The sequence below is a fragment of the Castor canadensis genome, chromosome 17, assembly GCF_047511655.1.
Source record: "Castor canadensis chromosome 17, mCasCan1.hap1v2, whole genome shotgun sequence".
In the NCBI taxonomy this organism is placed as follows: domain Eukaryota; kingdom Metazoa; phylum Chordata; class Mammalia; order Rodentia; family Castoridae; genus Castor; species Castor canadensis.
In genome coordinates, this window is record NC_133402.1 from 1750263 (window position 1) to 1767966 (window position 17704).

Here is a 17704-nt window from a genome sequence, read left to right on the forward strand (position 1 = left end):
CACCCTCAGCATGCTGTGTAGCCTCTTGACCTTGCGGGCTTCCTCCTTCGCCAGGAAGAGTGCGAAACCATGAGGGGGCCGCACACGGGGCACACGCTCACTCACAGGTGTCACAGCTGGGCTCTCCACCAGGGTGTCATCTTCATCTGGGTGCAGCCGTTTGGCCACCAGTGAGAAGTAGAGGGCTTCCAGCAGGACCTGAGATTGGGGTGGCATCAGCTGGCAAGTGCAAGACTGTCAGGCAACCCCGTCCCCCATCGTGAGCCCACTTACCTTCAGTGGCTCCCAGCCAAGGAATGAGGCCAGGAAGCTGGAGGTGCTCGAGAGCAGCCAAGTGACACTTACACTGGGGGGGAAGCTGGCACCAACCCACCCTGAGACTCCCATGGCCACAGCCACCAGAAGCAGGCTGAGCCCGTGGGCCAGGGGGGCACACCAGGTGGGCAGCAGTCGCTTCCGAAGCCCTTCCACCAGTCCTGGGGACAAGAGGCAGCTGCATTGTTGGGCAGCCCAGAGGGAGGGGCTGGGGGGAATGTGGTCCAAGAGTGCACCTGTCCTGGAGAGCCTTGTCAACGCAGGCTGTTCCCAGGTCAGGCCCGGACTGGGAGGCCCCTTTTCCCTCAGTCTCTGCAGCAGCAGCGTCTCAGTCTTCTCTCCAGGGGCGCTGGACCTGAGTACAGGGCACGGTTGTGAGTTTCATGCACCCTCCAAGAAGAGGCAGTGGTGCTCAGCTCAACCTCATCTAGGGGCAGGCCCTTGAACGGCTCATGCTCAGAGCAGGTGAGTATGGTGCTGGCTACTCAGGGCACCATAGTCTCTCTCATCCACTTCCTGCTTCCACACCCACTGCCCACAGACTGACCAGTGAGTCCTTGCCCTAAATCTGTCCTACTGCCCCAGCAGCCCTGTTGCCTCTTGAAGCACAACAGCCTCCCACAAGTTCTTCATACCAGCCAAGGAGGACTGAGTTTCAAACCTCCCAGTGAAGCCTGGCTGCAGGAACAGACACTGTAGACCCAGCAAGTTCCTGTATGGTTGTGTGGTCTAAAATTAGCCTTGGAGGACTATGGAGTGGTTCGAGCGGTGGTGTTCAAACCCCAGTACCACATAGAAAAAAAAAAACAGCCTTGGACAAGAAAGGCACAAACATCTTTCAAATCCCATTACAGGGATCAGTGGACCCAGAGACCCACTTTTTCCTAAGGGACCTCCTGTCTGGAGCCTCCTGGACAGAGCACCATGCAGAGTTCATCCTGACCTTCCTGGTTTCAGATCTGCCACAGGAGAAGTGGGGCTACAGAAGCAAGGAAAGTATGGATGATGAGGCAGGAAGAGGAAGCAGGACTGCTGTGATGCCTGAGGAGAAAGTTCCCATTACTGGTGCTTGCTTCACCCCTGGGCCCTGACTGTATGCCCCATACCAGGCGTTTACTTGCCACTCATCCACACCAAGTATTTCCAGCTCTGTACTGCCCACTAAAACGCACATCATCTATCAGGGTGGGAGCACACAGAATAGCAAATGAGTGGAGATGACAGATTTTCTTAAAGTTGGCTTTTCCGAGTGTAAGTCAGGTACAGCATTTAAAAAGAGTAACAACAGGAAGGACGTGATACTAGTGTTCCTGCCACAGAATAGGAGCACCACCAGGTCTCCACAGTCCTCCTGCATGCAGACTTGTCTGTGGTACACGTGTGGACACATAGTCAGGATCACGTGTTACAGGCAGCATGGAACAGCCAGCGTTTTACATCAGCCCCTCAGCTGTAAGAGGGCAAGCACTGTGCCTGTCGCTACATAATGCTGGCTCCTTTACTTTCCCAAGCATTTACCCATTCCATTAGATGCCACATACTCCCAGAGGCCCTGGGGACACAACAGTGAAAAGAACAAAGTCCCTGTACTCCTGGTGCACATGGTTCACCAGTAGCAAGAACATGACAGTACATGAAGCACAGGAAAGAAGGTGGTACGTGGGCTGGCCAAGTGACTTAAAGCTAGAGCGTGTGCACATGCATGGGTACACATTGCTAGACCTCGCTGAGTCTGTGCCAGGCCGAAAGCAGGCTCTGTTCAGACAACATTTGAGCACAGACCTGAAGAAAAGGACACATGAGCTGTCACCTCAGGGAAGAACTCTGGGCAGAGGGAGCAAGTAGATATATGAGATGGAGGGAAGGTGAGGGGAGCAGTGTGACAAGGGTTGGCAGGAGGCGCTCAGGGAGGCAGTGAGGACAGATTTGAGGGCTGGGTGGAGCAGCAGCAGGACCTCAGCTTGGCTCTGGGAGGTGTGGCGATTGCTCTAGTGTGGAAGGCCACAGCCAGGATGGCCCCCCGACAGTGCTTCCCCTGGCATCAGACCCACGTAGTCTCCCAGAGTAATGGAAAGGGTTCTGTGGAAACGACGGCGTGCAACTAAGAGGCTGCTCATAAGAGGCACTGTGGATTCTGCTTCTTACTGAAGATCACTCGCTCATGGGGACCACTGGCCACCAGATGGGGCAGCCGGTCCATCAGCCCTGGAGTGCGGGGACAAGGGTAAGAACTGAGGACTTCTGGGAACATCTCAGGCTGGTGTACCTGCACTAGGATCAGGAGGATTGAGGTTCCAGGCCAGCCTGGGCAAATAGTTTGAGAGGCCCCATGTCTAAAATAACCAGACCAAAAATAGACTGGAGGCGTGGCTCAAGTATCATTGAGTGCCTACTTTCCAAGTGTGAATGCCTGAGTTCAGAACCCGAGTCCCACAAAAAAAAAAAAAAAAAAAAAGTGTTGGTGGGACTGAGGTTTTCAACTCTCTACCAGCTCAAAGTGCGTGATTCTATGTGAATGTCACTGAATTAGAAAAAGGGGAAACGCTTAAAAATTCAAATAATAAAAATGTTTCAAAATGAAAATAATGGAATATTTAAAAACTTGCCCATGATTTCTCACCATTCTGAGACCAAAATCAAAGCTCCTTCCCAGGCCACGGCCATCAGGTCTACACTTGTTGCCTTTTCACTCCTCAAATACCCCAAAGAGGAGTCCTGGGGGGCTCCCGCAAGCTCCTTTCCACCACTGTGGATCCAGAGGCTTACAGCAGTCAAGCAACATGGCCACAACCCAGCACTAGGCAAAGCTCGGAAACCCTCACCCACCCTTAGTGAGGCTCCTCAGCCTGGCCTCTGCTGCCCACGCCAGTCCCCGCCCCCAGGATCTGGGTACTCACAAGCTGGTAAGCAGGTCCGTTTCTACATAGGTGCCGTGGGTGGGAGCCAGGGTGCCGGCCTCTTCTGCCAGGACTTGCCGCGTCAGGTCTCCATCTAGGGGAGTAGAACACATTGGGGCAGCCAGCACTCAGGGCTCTGGAACTCTTCTTGCCTGGGCCTGGAAGCCTCCCCTTGTCCTGTCCCTGGCTTACCTGATGTAGAGAAGTATTTGGCAGGTGAGGCGGGACTGACCAGAGAGACACCATCTTCCTCTGGGCCCAACGTGTGGCCCATCTGGCCCCGTGCCAGCTGTTGCAGGGTGCTGCCCACAATGGATGGATCACTGAGCAGGTCTGGCCAACTGAGTGTGCCTTCACTGGATGGCCAGCACACCAGGCTGTGGGCAACTCACAGGTCAGCAAGGGCACCAAGAGAAGTGTCTTTACATATACCCGAGCCAAATCCACTCACACACAGTACGTGTCATGCACAGGACATATGAGGCTTCCAAGCCAGTGTGTGACAACACTGAGACAAGGACACATACAGCCCCACGCCCCCCAACACAGCCCGCCAGGCACAACTGAACTAACCCAAGGCTCATGATTTCTGTAGGTGCCTCACCTTTTAGAATCATCCAGAAATAAGTCACCTGTGATTTGTGCAGCGAAGGCCTGCTGAGAAGGGCAGACAGCTCAGTCTGGGCTGCTGAGGCCACAGGCCCGGCCCAGCCCAGCCGAGCCCAGCCCAGGCAGGGCCTCTGGTGGAACCCTCACCTCAGCACGGAGACCTGAAAGTGTGAGGAAGGAGCTTTCCAGCACAGATGAGTCCAGGTAGCTGTCAAAGTCCACTGTCTGCTGCTCTGTGGTGATGGAGTTCAGACCCCCAGCCACCTGTAGGGAGAGGTCAGGTCGTCAGCAGGAGGCAGCTCTGACCTCTACTTAGAGAAGGGTTAAGAAGCTACCTCCTACCTTGGGTGTGTAGAACACACCTTAGTCCTAGCACTCAGGAAACTGAGGCAGGAGGATGGCTAGTTCAAGGCCAGCCTGGGCTGTAGTGAAACCATGTCTTTATTTAAAAAAACCGAGCAGACTAGCCAGTGTAGAACAGCATCTTCTAAAGAATGTTCCAGATGTGCACTGTTACGGTGGGCCCTGGCCACGCACCACTCGCCGACACCAGAGACGGGGGTGGCAGCATTCAGACACAATCTGTGGGGGCTAGGGGTATAGCTCACTGGTCAGGTACCTACCGCCTAGAGTGTGCAAGGCCCTAGGTACAATCCCTAACAAAACCAAACCTTTGCCTTCGCTAAATCTCAATTAAGCACACACGTGAACGGCCACATGTGGCTGAACAGTACTGCCCTGGACCCCTGGTGACATTTCTCTTGGTCTTGGTGCACAATTCTTTCTTAGGTACTTTCGGACCCAACTTGCTAGTGCACTTGGAGGGTCTGACCATGACTGTTTGTAAGGGACATTAGTCTGTGGTTTCCTTTTCTTGTGATGTCCTTGTGTGACTTTGGTGTGAGAACAGTGCTGGCCTCATGGAAGAGTACTGTTGGGAAGAGCTGGTGAAGGACTGATGTTAATCTTAACATCAGTTATGTAGCCAGGTGGGCCTGGCTCTTTTTTGTGGGAAGTTTCCAAATTACTAATTCAGCCTCTTTTCTCATGACATGCCTCTTCAGATTGTCTGCTTCTTCCTGAGGCAGTCTTGGTGATTTGTCTTCCAAGACATGAGTCCGTTTCTTCTCAGTTACCTAAGGTGTTGCAACATGCCCTTCAGAGTCCTATCAATTTCTATAAGCTGAGCCATGAATATTTCAGTCATGGTTTTGGCAATTTGAGGGTTTTTTTGTTTGTTTTTTTTTAACTTTAGTCACTTTACAATTTTGTTGACCTTTTCAAAGGATCAGATTTTGGTTTCTTGTTTTTATTCCCCTCTAGCTGCTGTATCAGAACTACCACCCTTGGCTGAGTGACAGGCCCATGCTCCACCAGGGGTTCAAAGCCCCAGCCCAGCCCAGCCCAGCCTACCTTGCTCCGAGACATCCGGAAGAGGAACAGGATGGCCAAGTAGACAGGATAGACCACCATGCTGGACACCAGGCCAATGGCAACTGTGTCAACACTCGGTGGGATCAGACTGGACACAGGTCCTGTGCTGTAGCAGGAAAGAAAAACCCAGGCTGGGTTACACTGAAGGACAGAAAGAGTCAACAAGGAGGCCACCTTGATCTCACAGGCACCCACCTGTAGGTGACATGTCCCACAACCCCGTACCACACAGCATTGGCACCCAGGAAGAGGCAGAGGAGGAGGACACAACATGTGGCCCTCTGGACACGGGTGAAGCGGCTTCGAGGTGGCCGGTCCCATAAGGACAGCCAGATGTGCTTGTCAAAGAAGCCACGCTGCAGTTCAGCCACTAGGAGGCGCCGGAACCGCCACAGGGCTGCGTCACCTGGGAGAAGGGACCAGAGGGGTTACAGGGAGAGAGCGGGGAGCAGGTTCCACCCCCACATCCCCTCCCACCCCGGTTGGGAAGCGGCCTTACTTGCTGCCAGCACCTCCTTCTCTACCAGTCCCCCATTGGCCTCAGTCTCCACAGAAAGCCAGTCGTTGACCAGAAAGCAGGTGCTGTGGGTACTCTGCAGGTCCCTGACGATGACATGCTGCAGGAACCAGGCGGGGCTGAGCCCTGCAGAGAGGAGGAACCCTGGTGAGGGCTGCAGTAAGCTGGCAGGGCACAGGGGCAACAGTGGCACCCACCCTGACCTTTGTTGTCATGCCACACACGGATCTTCCACACCCTGCCCAGACTATGTGGGGTGGCAATCTGGAAGATGTCCAGGCTGTTCCGGTGGAAGGCTCTGTCTCCATCTAGGTGCCGGTGGCCACTCTGGCTGTCCACTCCATACAGCATGATGCCCACATGGGCCGTGGTACCTGGAGAAAGCAAGGGTGAAGAACTGTGTCCACTGCAGGTGACCCAGGCAAGTTATTCTGTCTGCCAACCTTCATTCAACATTCATTCAACAAGCACTCCTGTGCTTTGGATACTTCTGACAGACACGCATTCTGGTTTCTTTAATTTGTTAAATGAACACCAACCCCTGAAGGATACGAATTAGCTTTCAGTTGCCATGCAGGTATGTTAGACCCCAGCAATGCAGAGTGCAAGCCTGGTGGCAGCTCCTTAGTCTGCCTATCACCATGAGGTAAAATGTGCCTCATGGCCAGTGCCAAGGCACCCCTGTCCACCCCTCAGTCACAAGAGACCACCAGCCATGTAGCTGAGTGGCCTCCTTCTCTCCCAGCAATAACCCCACACACGGATTTTGAAAATGGATGATCAAAAAAGAGAACTGACCAGTAATAATGAAAACACAACAAAGAAATGAAAAGCGATGGACTGGGGTACGGCTCAGGCTAGAGCACGTGCGCAGCCCACGTGAGGCCCTGGGTTCTTCCCCCAGTTCCCAGAAACTTAAAAACAATAATAAAAAAATAAAAAAATGCTAACACTGGAAATGAAATTCAAATTAAAGGTAAACAGAGTTGCTGAAGTGACAGCCACGGGGATCCTGCACTGCCTCCACCTGAGACCATGGCACAGGCATCGAGACTCATCCTCAAGGACGGACTTATTCATGTAAGCGAAGGAAGTGACGTCACAACAAGTCACTGTCACATCAGAATGGACGCTTGTTAAAAGCTCCCATTTAAACAACTCTGGGGAGTGTTTCACAATACTGAATGCAAAAACAGCAATGCTCCTTGCTGGGAACATGACACTCACCAAAGCAAAACGATGCTCACAAGAAGGCAAGTGCTAGTCACACTTTAACTCCCAGCTTTTGACATTTTCAGTTACAGAATACTACGAAAACACTAGTTTTCTGTTTGTAGCCAACAGTAAGAGTTTTCAATGTTCAGGAATAAATTTCAAAGGTTACAGAATTTCAAAGGTTCCCCCACTGCTGACCAATCTGTGCGTGGTTTGTGTATGCACACACTAGGAGGACCAGGCTACCGTGCAGAGTGCGGGTCACTTGTGTGAACTGAGCACCGATGCGGTGCCAGGAGCTATTCTCTTTTGCAGGAGCAACCAGGATCTGCAATAAGATCTTTTTGAGGATTCATGAGCTAACCCTTTATGTTTTTTGGTTTTTATTTCCCCCCTACCTTTTTGTTTTGTTTTGTTTTGTTTTGCAATGCTGGGGATGGAACCCACGGGCTCACATGTGCTAAGCAAGCACTACACCACTGAGCCACACCACATTTCCATGTTTGTTTTTTGTTGCTGTTTTTTGTTTTCATGAGATGACCCTTCGCACAGCACTTGGAAAACTGAGCCCTTGCTTTTGGACACCTATTTCCATAATCACCATTAGGGGAGCTGACCAGTCAGAGCCTAGGACTGCAGCTGGGGACCAGACCAAGGTGGACCCTGGGTCCCTGCCAACAGCTACCACCCACTCACCTGAGCCTCGACCCCAGCCAGTCTTGACCAGGATCTCATACTTGAAGCGCCCCCGCTTTCCACAGAATGGGATGATGCGGACCCTGCGGACATCCAGCTGGTCCAGCTTGCGCAGGATCACAGCCATGACCATATAGGTCACCAGACACACAGCACATGTCAGCAGGACAATGTAGTTCACACCCGCAGATGGCTCCTGGGAAGACAGTCATCAGCCCAGGAGGTCAATTACACACTTCACTTTCTAAGGACAAAACTAAAGCCCACTGAGGCCTGCAACCTGGTGAAGAGATCCAGGAATAGGGGTGCCACTCACAGGAAAGATGAAGTGGACATGGCTGGGAGGCACAAAGAGGCTGGCGCCAAAGGCCGTGAGGTGGCGGGTGAGGCAGACAGCCTGGCTGGGTGAGGTCTCCTCCAGAGGCACGAGTCCGTCAGTCCGCCACATCATCTCCTCCTCACTAAAATACTGGCACAGGGATGTATACAGGCTCACGGACACCTCCAGGGCCGACCAGTGGAAATGGCTAGTCAGGTTCAGGTAGTAACTCCCACCTGAGTCCCCAGTCCTACCAGAAACAAGGAGCAATGTCACAGCCAGACTCCATGGGGGTCACGGGGGTGTTCTGGTCTCAGCTGCCAAACCTGGCAACTCCCCAGCCTTCCTGCCACCACTGGCTCCACAGAGCCCCTATGCCCACGGCCAATATAGACCAAACCATGCCACCTGCCCTGGCCCACTCCCAGGTCCCAGTTTTTGTGGCCTCTGGCAGGAGGTGCTCACCCTGGGGCAATGAAGAAGGTATAGGGCCTGTGATCAGCACCCTTGAGCACTTCTAGGCTGATCCTCCTTCTGGCAGAACAGTTATACTCATTGGGGCGGGGTGCCGAGTGCAGGTAGACAGCCAGGTAGGGCTCGGGCTCCTCAGACAGGTAGAGCTCTGGGAGCAGTATGCATAGTGTCAGATGCTTACCTAGGAAGCTCACCACCCTAGGGACACCCCCAAGAGCCCTCTGCCTGGAGGTTTGGGGCTACATGAGCAGAGGACTGGGGACCTTCTACATCAGGGGCAGCATGTGCTCTTCCATGGCTCCAATGCCCTCCAGTCAAACCCCTATATGGTAGGAGGCAGACAGTGCCAGTGGCCACAAATATGATGGTGTTTGCATAAATGCCTCCTCCACAGGGATAAGGCTGGAGGGAGCCAGGTGGTACAGGTGCCCACCCGTGATACCCACCATTGAGCATTGTGTACGTGAGCTGCAGGTGCAGCCCAGCCTCAGGATTGCTGTTGTCCGGGGTGACCACGGCACTGACTGAGGCCCGGGGCTGGATGATGGCGGAGCCTGCAGGGGTGTATGAGCCCTGGGCAGCCTGGTCTAAGTTGTTGGGCACCTTCACTGTGATGGCACGCTCTGCAGCCAGGCGCTCAATGGGGATCTGGGTGCCAGCCTGTGTCTGGAAGGCCATGGACGCCACCTTGGTGGACACGGTGTAGTTGCTAATGTAGCCAAAGGGGAAGGGGTTGGAGTCCACAAGGAAGATGAGCTGCACCACATCACTGAGATTGGACAGGGCCCCGCTGAAGGCCTCAGGGATGGAGAAATGGCAGCCAGGCCCTGAGGTGTTGCCGTAGCACAACAGGCTCAGTGGGTCTGAGCGCTTGCCCTGGGCCAAAATCTCTTCACCCACCAGGGTCAGAGGCTCCTCATTAAGCACACGGGAGCGCATGAGGATGCACATGAGGGCCGAGGAGAGGTTGTAGGCCTTGGACGCCACCATCGGCGAAGGTGGCTCAGCCCCCAGCTCTGAGGGCTGCAGGCCCTGCACGTCTGAACTGGCCAGGTGGATGAGGTCCCCTGCAGATGGGCACAGGAAATGGAGAATATTGAGGGAGGAGGCAGCAGGAGGCTAGAGGAGAGGCCAAGGGGGGAGTGGACTGGGGGCAAGCACCCACCTGTGATGTTGAGGATACTGTCGGCGATTGTGGTGGGTGTCACCGTGCCCTCAGTGGTCTCGGCCTGAAGGATGCGCATCATACCCTCCAGCTTGTGCAGCAGCTTCTTTAGGCATGAGCGGCACACGAGCTCCCTGCTGGACACCTGCATGGAGTCCACACAACATCCAGATCCATCCTGCCAAGTAGCCTTGAAGTGTTTGCTCTTTCCCTTCTCCAACTCTTGGCCAGTTCTGCCTGCTCACATCCCCAGGACGCCAGGCAGCCCTCATACCTCCAACATAGTACCCTGTGCTGGGGCACCTACCCAGATGCAATACCATCCAGGCCCTTGCTACTGAGACGTCTTCTGTGGCTCTTCCTAACCCTGCGGGGGAACAGCTATGCTCTTCCTGGGGCCTACTGTGTGACATCTTTTCACACAACTAAGAGCAGTAACTAAGAGCAGGACTAAGGCCCTGGCTGGAGTCCAAAGCCAGCCACACACAAGACCACAGAAGCCATATGGTTGACAGTGACTTCGCCTAGAAAGCTCTGTGCTCCTTTCTCCTAAGACTTGGCCTCTGTAGTGATCCCCTCCACATCTGGGCACAGCACTTTCCCACCAGATGTGCCTTTCTCTGTTCTCAAGTCTAGACACCTCATAGGTTGACAAGGCCCAATCAGGTGTGTCAGTTAAGTGAGGCGTGACCACAGACCTGAGGGAGGGCACTAAAAAGGACCTTCATGTTGCCCCCCACATCCCCTTGGGCTGCTCCTTCTGCCCTGGGCCAACCTGCAGGCTTGCTAAGGAGCACTGTGGGCTCAAGCTAGGCAGCAGCCACAGAGAAACAGTGGGGCTGCCAGCATCAGCACATGCCAGGACAGCCAGTGCTGTGCAGGGCCTGGGGCTTGCAGGGCTTGCTATGCCTGGCTGTCCTACCATGCACTGGGCCAGCACAGCAGTGATCTGCTGGATGTCATCCACGGTGTTGACCCGCAGGGAGACCAGGGTCTCTGTGATGTTCTTGCGCACCTGGGCTCGCAGCTGTCGCTCATGGTCAGACTCTGCCACCATATCTGGGGCCTGTTCATACTGTGGTGAGCACAAGGGAGCTGTCAGCAGGGCAGCATAGGCAGCCCTCCAGCAATGTTGGGAAGGGTGCCCAGAATGCAGGTACATGTGCCTTCATGCTGGCTGCCCTGGGCAGGAAATCAAAGTCCTAAGTTGTTTCCTCAAGGGAAAACAGGACACACACAGGATGCCCTACTGGCCAGGGAAATCAGAAGGGTGCTGTGGGAAAGCTGGCATTGGGGAGGGGTCAGCACATGGTGGCTGCTGAAGGCAGGAGTCCTCATTTCAAGGTATTTTGTCTGTTAGATGCCTGGACACACAGCCTTTTTGAGGCTGTCAGGAGCACTGGTTTCCAACCCCATCACAGAGCAGACGATGGGGGAGCCCTCTCCTTCCACCTGCACTGACCTCATTAAGCACGGTGATGAGGGCCAAGGAGTACTCGATGACATGCTGGGGGTCGGCCTGCCTTAGCAGCCCGGGCAGCACGCTGGCAGTCAGGCTGTGTAGCCAGGGCATGAGGCCCACAGAGGTACCATTAGGCTCTGGCAGGACAATGGCTAGAGACCTACAGGACAGAGGTAGGCTGTAAGCAGGCAGTGGTCACCACATCCCCACTCCTGGGGCCCAGCTCACCTGTTGAGTGCAACCACAGCAGCACCAAGCTGGTCTTGCACAACCACAGTCAGGCCCACCTCAAAGTGTGGCCTGAAGCCAGGCGGTAGGACAGCCCCATAACTGGAAAGGCTGCCCTTGTAGACGCAGAAATCCTCACAGTAGCCTCGGCGACAACGCCGTAAGAACAGGGCATACACCAGCGGGGCCCCAGAGTCCTCTGCATCTCGCCAGCCTGTGAAGGCACAGCGTCAGGGTGGCACTGCGCCCGCACCAGCCTCCCCCAGGGGGCCCACACTCACCTGAGCATTCAAAGTGCACCTTGGTGGTGAGGGCATGCACAGCGTCCAGCGGAAAGAGGTGGCAAGCGCCCCCAAGCGGAGGGCGGTTGGGCGAGAGACGGATGGAGGCACAGCCCTCCTCCTCCCCTGAGTGGCCCAGCACCGTGAGTGTGAAGGTGTAGCCCTCACCATCACGCAGCACGCCACGCCGCAACACCAGCCGCATGCCTGAGCTGCCCGTGGATGTGGTTGTCTCATCCAGCACCAGTGTCTTGTTGCTGAAGGTGCGTGCAGCCCAGCGCTGTAGGATGAGTGCATACAGAACATGGTAGGGCAATGCCACAGCCCAGGCTACTAGCCCAGGGCACCCTCAACTACCCACTGCTCACCCCTTGCTTGGAACCACTGCTGCAGTTGTGGCAGTGTCCCTTGAGGTACACATAGGAGCTTCGGCTCACTTCATACACAGCCTGGGCCTTGCAAGACACGCACTCCAGGGACACGATAGGTACTCGGCCACTCCGGATCAGCACCTGAGGAAGGGAAGAAGTCACACAGAGGCTAGGCCTAGCCTCACCCTCTGAGGGCAGGAACTCTGCACTCTCATGCTGAGCTCTGTCTAGGCAACTCCTGTTCAGCCCAAACTCCATGCTTTCCAATCCCAATGTGGAGTCCTGTAAAACCGCCAGACACCAGGAGGGCCTATAGTCTGCAGTCCAGGGTCCAATGGGGTAGACAGTGGAAGGTATGGGAACCCACTAACGCAGGATCCATGATTGGGTATATGAATAAAGGTGCCCATCAAGGGTGAGAATAGAAGTCCTTTACACAACCTGACCAAAAGGTTTCTGTTGCCCTGGGCGGGGCCTGGGTGGGACAGGTCAGCTGGCCAGAGCCAGCTAAGAGTGTCCTCTTTCCCAGATGACCTCTTTGGACAGGACCCTCTTCCAAGTAGACCAGCTGAGAAAGACCTGGTGTTGGGGAGACTTCCCCCACTGCAGGATGCCATAACACCCGGCACACCCTGTTGGCAGGACCCACCCCACAACAGGAGTGGCTGTTTACTGCACAGTGGTCCTCACACCTTACAATAGTCCAGGGCAGGGGAATGTGAGGGCAAGAACTGTCTTGCTCCATCCAGAAATGAGGACATATGCTCTGGAGACAGTGGCTGTCTCTGAGGCAGGAAGGGAGCTTGGTTTCTCACCATCTGCCTTTTGCCCTATTGGCATAAAGTTTACTTTTTATAAATCACAGTGCTTGTATGGTATGACCTCTCTAAGTTTTTTGTTTGTTTTTTGGTTTTTGGTTGTTTTTTTTTTTTGACACAGGATCTCACTATGCAGAGCACAGGCTGGCCTGCAACTCATGATCCTCCTGCCTCCACCTTCCAAGTGCTGGATTACAGCCCTGTGCCACCTCGCCCAGCTCCCCTCTCAGATTTTGTGAGGAACTGTATCATGGTTTTTCAACTGATGCAATGCCGAAGTAGAACATTTGCTATCAAAATCGGCATCGAGTTAGAAGAACTCCTCAGCTCAGAAAGCCTCTGACAGAAGCAGGGGTGGGATGGGGGCCGTCTGAGTGTGCAGCCACTAGGGCAGAAGCAGCACTCACCGTCTGGTTGGCAGCCTCCTCCTTCCGGCCTGCCTTCCACACAGTGAGGTTGAAAGTGTACTCCACGCCAGCTTCCAGGCGCTCCCGGGGGATGGTGACCACACTGCTCCCACGAGGACCGAAGTTCAGCACACACCCACCAGCTTTGCTCTACAGCCCCCAAACAAAGGAGACAGGCTGGTGTGAGACCCATGACCAGTCTCGAAACAGACTGGGCTAGGGGACTGCCCGGGAGACTCCCTTCCCATGCTGACACCAAGGCCCACCTCAGGGCTATGCCAAGTGCTGAGCACTCACAGGATGAGTGTGTAAGACTAAGGGGCAGGAAGGACAACCCCCTGTGGCTGACCTGAGTTGAGGCCACACAGGCCCAGTGGAAGCTGAGTGGTGTCTGGTCACCATCCTCCAGGTTAGGGTCATAGGACTTGCTCCCATCCAGCACCAGGTCCTGTGTGTCAGACCACACGCGGTATGAACCACCTTTGATGATGGGTACCAGACGCTCAGCAGCTACTGTCACATTGGCCTGGATGCTCCGTGCCAGTGGTGTGTCCCCAAATGACACCACGAACACAAAGCAATAGTGGCCCACAGGCAGCGCCAGTCGTGGCACCACCAGCTGGGGCCGGCTCACGTCCACACCAGGCAGGGCCACTCGAGCCACACGCCCCGGCCGCTGGCAGCTAGCAGTTCGGTACACCTCCCAGCGATACTCAGTCCGGTAGGTGACACAGTCACGCAGGTTGACATGGGCCTCCAGGTAGTTGCGCTGGGAGCGTCGCATCAGCACCTGCAGGGGCAGGGCCACGTCCACCTCGGGCTCCCTACAGGCCAGCTCCTGGACAGTCACTGTGATCTGTGCCACAAAGAAGCTCACCAGGTTGGTGGCGTTCACCTCTACATGGTAGTCTCCAGGCTGCAAATAGGAGTGGTCGGCCCAGGGCTCCTCTGTGTCCTGTACTGGTGCTCCATCCCCAAAGTCCCAGCGGTAGGCCACACGCCGGGGACTTGGGTTTGTGGCGGCCTCAAACCGGGCTGAGCGGTTGGTGAAACAGCGGCCACTCTGGAGTGCTACGTACTGGATGACATCCTGGACCTCCACCACAAGCGTGAGATTCTCACCACCCAACTCATTGAAGGCACGCACGTGGATCTCCAGCAGCCCTGCAGCCACGGGGGTGTAGGTGACATCGCGGCCTGATAGAATGACCAGTGAGTCACCCTGGACTTTCTGCAAAGAGAAGTACCAGGCATAGGCAACACGCGAGCCCCGCTGCACCCGGGCTGTGAAGTTCTTCTCCGTGCCTGTGGCCATGCCTGGCTCGCAGCAGTTGGGTACCTGCAGCCCACCAACAGCCTCCAGCACCAAGATGCGAATCTGTGCCTGAGCCCGGCTCACATGGTTCTCAGCCTGTACACTCACCACATGGTCTCCAACCCTAGAGAAGCTGTGGGAGAAATGGGGGCTTGGGAGTACCTCAGAAACAGCCCCGCCAACCTGCAGGCGGAAGGTGATGGCCGAGCCAGCAGTCAGCAGAATCTGAAAATGGACCACCTGTCCAGGTGCTACCACCTTGCTGCTGGCCCACAGCACTAGATCCACAATGGGTTCCTCCACTGTAACATTATGCATGGCTGCCACCCAGCTGACTGCATTGGAGGCATTGAGCTGCACAGAAAAGGTGCCAGCATCTGGGAAACCCACAGCAATGTGCTGGCTGTGCTTGTTGCCACCCGGAACAGCCCAGCACCAACTCACGTTGGTACCCGTGGCCAACTGACCCCAGAAGGGCACAGAGGAACCAGCTGCCACAAAGTTGCTATCTGGCTTGCCAGTCCTGATGCTGAGACCACTCACAGGCACCTGCACAGCTACCTCAATGGTGGCATTGGCTGAGCCCAACTGGTTAAAAGCCATGACCCTGATAAGGTACAGTCCAGCTAAGAGAAAGGCATGGGTGGTGGATGGCTTGGATGTCTCCCAGCTCAGCCCTTCCTCCAGGGACCAAGTGAAAATGACACCGCTGCCACCAGCCAGCTCAGCATGGAGGGTGATGTTCACGTTGACAGCAGCTGGGTTAGGGGAGGCAGTCAGAGTCAGCCACTGCACAGGCTCCACAAAGTCCACAGTGCGGTTAGCTAAGGCACTGCCCAGCATGTTGGTGGCCCGCAACTGGATGTGGTAGGTGCTGGCCTCAAACACAGTGAGCAAGAAGACCTTGCCACTGCCAGTCAGGACTGGGTCACCATCCCGCTGGGCAGTCCAGCTGTAAGAGATGTTGGTGCCATCCCTGACCATGGCCTGCAGCTGCAGCGTGTGGTTGGTGGGGAAGCAGCATCCAGCAATGCCCCCTGCCACCTGCAGACCCTCAATGAGCTGTAGGACATAGATGAAGATGCTGTCCTGAGCAGCGCCCACCTCGTTCTCAGCAGTGACAATGATGTTGAAGGTACCCACGGAGCGGAAGGTATAGGAGATGGTGGGGCCCCCAAGGATGGGCGTGCAGCGGTCGCAGAGCACCCAGGAGTAGCGCACGTCACTGCCTGCCTCCAGTGAGGTGCTAAAGCTCACGCTGCCATTCAGGGGCACCACTGTGCGGCTGGCACTGACGCTGAGCCCCTGCACGCGCCGCTTCACTGTGACGTCAAGGTGGGCCTCACTTCGGCTCACTTCATTCCAGCCAGCCACCCTGATGGTGAAGTCACCTGTACTGTTATAGAAATGGGTGACCTCAGGGCCCTCAAGCTGCTTGCCATCCCCCAGGTCCCACAGGTAGGTGGCAGGGTGCCCATAGCCCATGGCAGAGAACAGGTAAAGCTGGTGCAGCTCCAGCACATGAGAGCCATTGACCCTGACGCCAGTGACCACCACAGGCTCCTGTACCTCCACAACAGCTGAGTCATTGGCAACAGAGACATTGTTACATACAGTGACTGTCACCAAGTAGGAGCCTGGGTCTCGGTAGGTGAATGTCATCTCAGGGTCCCCAGCACGAGTGAGTATGGTGTCTTCAATACCAAAATCCCAGGTGTAGCGGTAGGGGAATTGGGGCCAGGCGCAGGCCACCAGCCGGACTTCACCCCCAAGCTGTACAAACTGCCTCTCAGGCTCGAGGGTAACATTGCCTACCTCAGGCTCCACGCAGACACTGGTGAAGTAATGTGCCTTGTTCACACTGCTTGACAGGACCAATGCCAGGGGGAACGTGCCACTCTGTGTGAAGTTGTGAGTAACCGTGGGGCACCCCTGGACAGTCATATTAGAGGAACCATCCCCAAAGGTCCAGTCGAAAAGGTAGTGGGCAGGGTCCCCAGTGACATAGGCTGTCAGCTGAGCATCAGGCTGCGTGGGGATGCAGGCAGTGGGCTCGATGTGCAGCACCTCCAGGACAAAGACCTGCACGTGCAGGCGCTGGGTCAGGTGGCCCACAGGACTGGCTGCGTCCACTGTCACTGTCCAGTTCTGTGCCCGTAGGTACACATGGTGCACCACGGGCTCAGGGCCTGTGAGCACTGTGCCATCCCCCATGTCAAACGTCCAAGTGACGTTATCACCCATCTCCACAGCTGCACTGATCACCACAGGGGCTCCCTGCTCCACAGTGGGGCTCAGGTGCACACTCAGGCCTCGTAGCTCCTGGAAGACATGGACATCAGCATGTGCCACCACACTGCTCACAGTGTTGTTGACTTCTAGGCAAATGTGGTAGACACCAGTCATGGTGTAGGTATGGTTGACAGCTGGCTGGCTCTGTGTCAGGACAGGGGAGCCATCCCCAAAGTCCCATGTGTATAAGATGCCACCAGGTGAGGGCAGCGGATGTGGAGAGAAGGTGACGGGCTGATTAGCCACCAGGAAGCTGCTGCTCATGCCCACAGACACACTGGGCAGCGGGGTGCGCACGCTCACAGACACCTGCTGCGTCAGGTTCTCGTAGGTGTTGGATACGAGGATGGTCAGGTTGTACTCACCTGTGGGGACAGGCCCAAGTGGGACTTTCTGTTCCCACAATTCCCACCCAGCACCTGGTACTGCATGAGAATGGCCTTCTTCAAAGCATAAACAGCCCTTGGACCTGGCCGAGAGGGCCTCATAGCTAGGACATGTGCAGGGCAGAGGGCTGAGAGGAAGAAATGAGAGATAAAGACAGGATCATCTCCAAGTGTGACTGAATGGAGGTGAGCAAGATGGTAAGCATGGGACAGGGACAAGCACACAGTCCATACCACATGCACTGGAGAGAACAGCCCTTGGGGGGGGTTATGGAATTACAAAAATTAAATGATGCCCCCCCCCCTTCCTGCTCTCAAAAAATGCCTGGTGATAAAAAGGTCGATTTCCAGCAAATTCAAATTGAGGCCTGAGATCCTATCCACCCCCTCACCCACCACCTGGGTGCCCCTCCTTCACCCGAGTAAAGGCCACAAGCTATCAACCCAGGCTGGGTCAGGGTAGGGGTGATGGGGGCTGTCTCCAGTGGGGTACCATCCCCAGG

At 55.4% G+C, this 17704-nt stretch overlaps 1 protein-coding gene across 10 annotated transcripts in view; it reads right to left on the bottom strand.

The window, feature by feature from the left end:
• The window catches only part of Pkd1 (polycystin 1, transient receptor potential channel interacting), a 42753-nt gene that overhangs the window by 4395 nt on the left and 20654 nt on the right, over positions 1-17704 (bottom strand). For 5 of the 10 annotated variants that reach the window (XM_074058912.1, XM_074058910.1, XM_074058909.1 and 2 more), the window contains 22 exons: positions 13558-17180; positions 13209-13358; positions 11981-12124; positions 11613-11892; positions 11332-11545; positions 11104-11263; positions 10564-10716; positions 9642-9786; positions 8923-9543; positions 8468-8624; positions 8000-8252; positions 7684-7879; positions 5976-6146; positions 5755-5898; positions 5451-5661; positions 5235-5361; positions 3969-4085; positions 3817-3869; positions 3405-3589; positions 3213-3306; positions 274-670; positions 4-198 (listed from right to left, as the gene is read on the bottom strand). In XM_074058912.1, coding sequence (XP_073915013.1) covers positions 4-198; positions 274-670; positions 3213-3306; positions 3405-3589; positions 3817-3869; positions 3969-4085; positions 5235-5361; positions 5451-5661; positions 5755-5898; positions 5976-6146; positions 7684-7879; positions 8000-8252; positions 8468-8624; positions 8923-9543; positions 9642-9786; positions 10564-10716; positions 11104-11263; positions 11332-11545; positions 11613-11892; positions 11981-12124; positions 13209-13358; positions 13558-17180 — 7790 coding nt within the window. The remainder of the gene's footprint in view (positions 1-3; positions 199-273; positions 671-3212; positions 3307-3404; positions 3590-3816; positions 3870-3968; positions 4086-5234; positions 5362-5450; positions 5662-5754; positions 5899-5975; positions 6147-7683; positions 7880-7999; positions 8253-8467; positions 8625-8922; positions 9544-9641; positions 9787-10563; positions 10717-11103; positions 11264-11331; positions 11546-11612; positions 11893-11980; positions 12125-13208; positions 13359-13557; positions 17181-17704) is intronic. The other 5 variants (XM_020169357.2, XM_074058915.1, XM_074058914.1 and 2 more) reach the window with 3 other exon arrangements.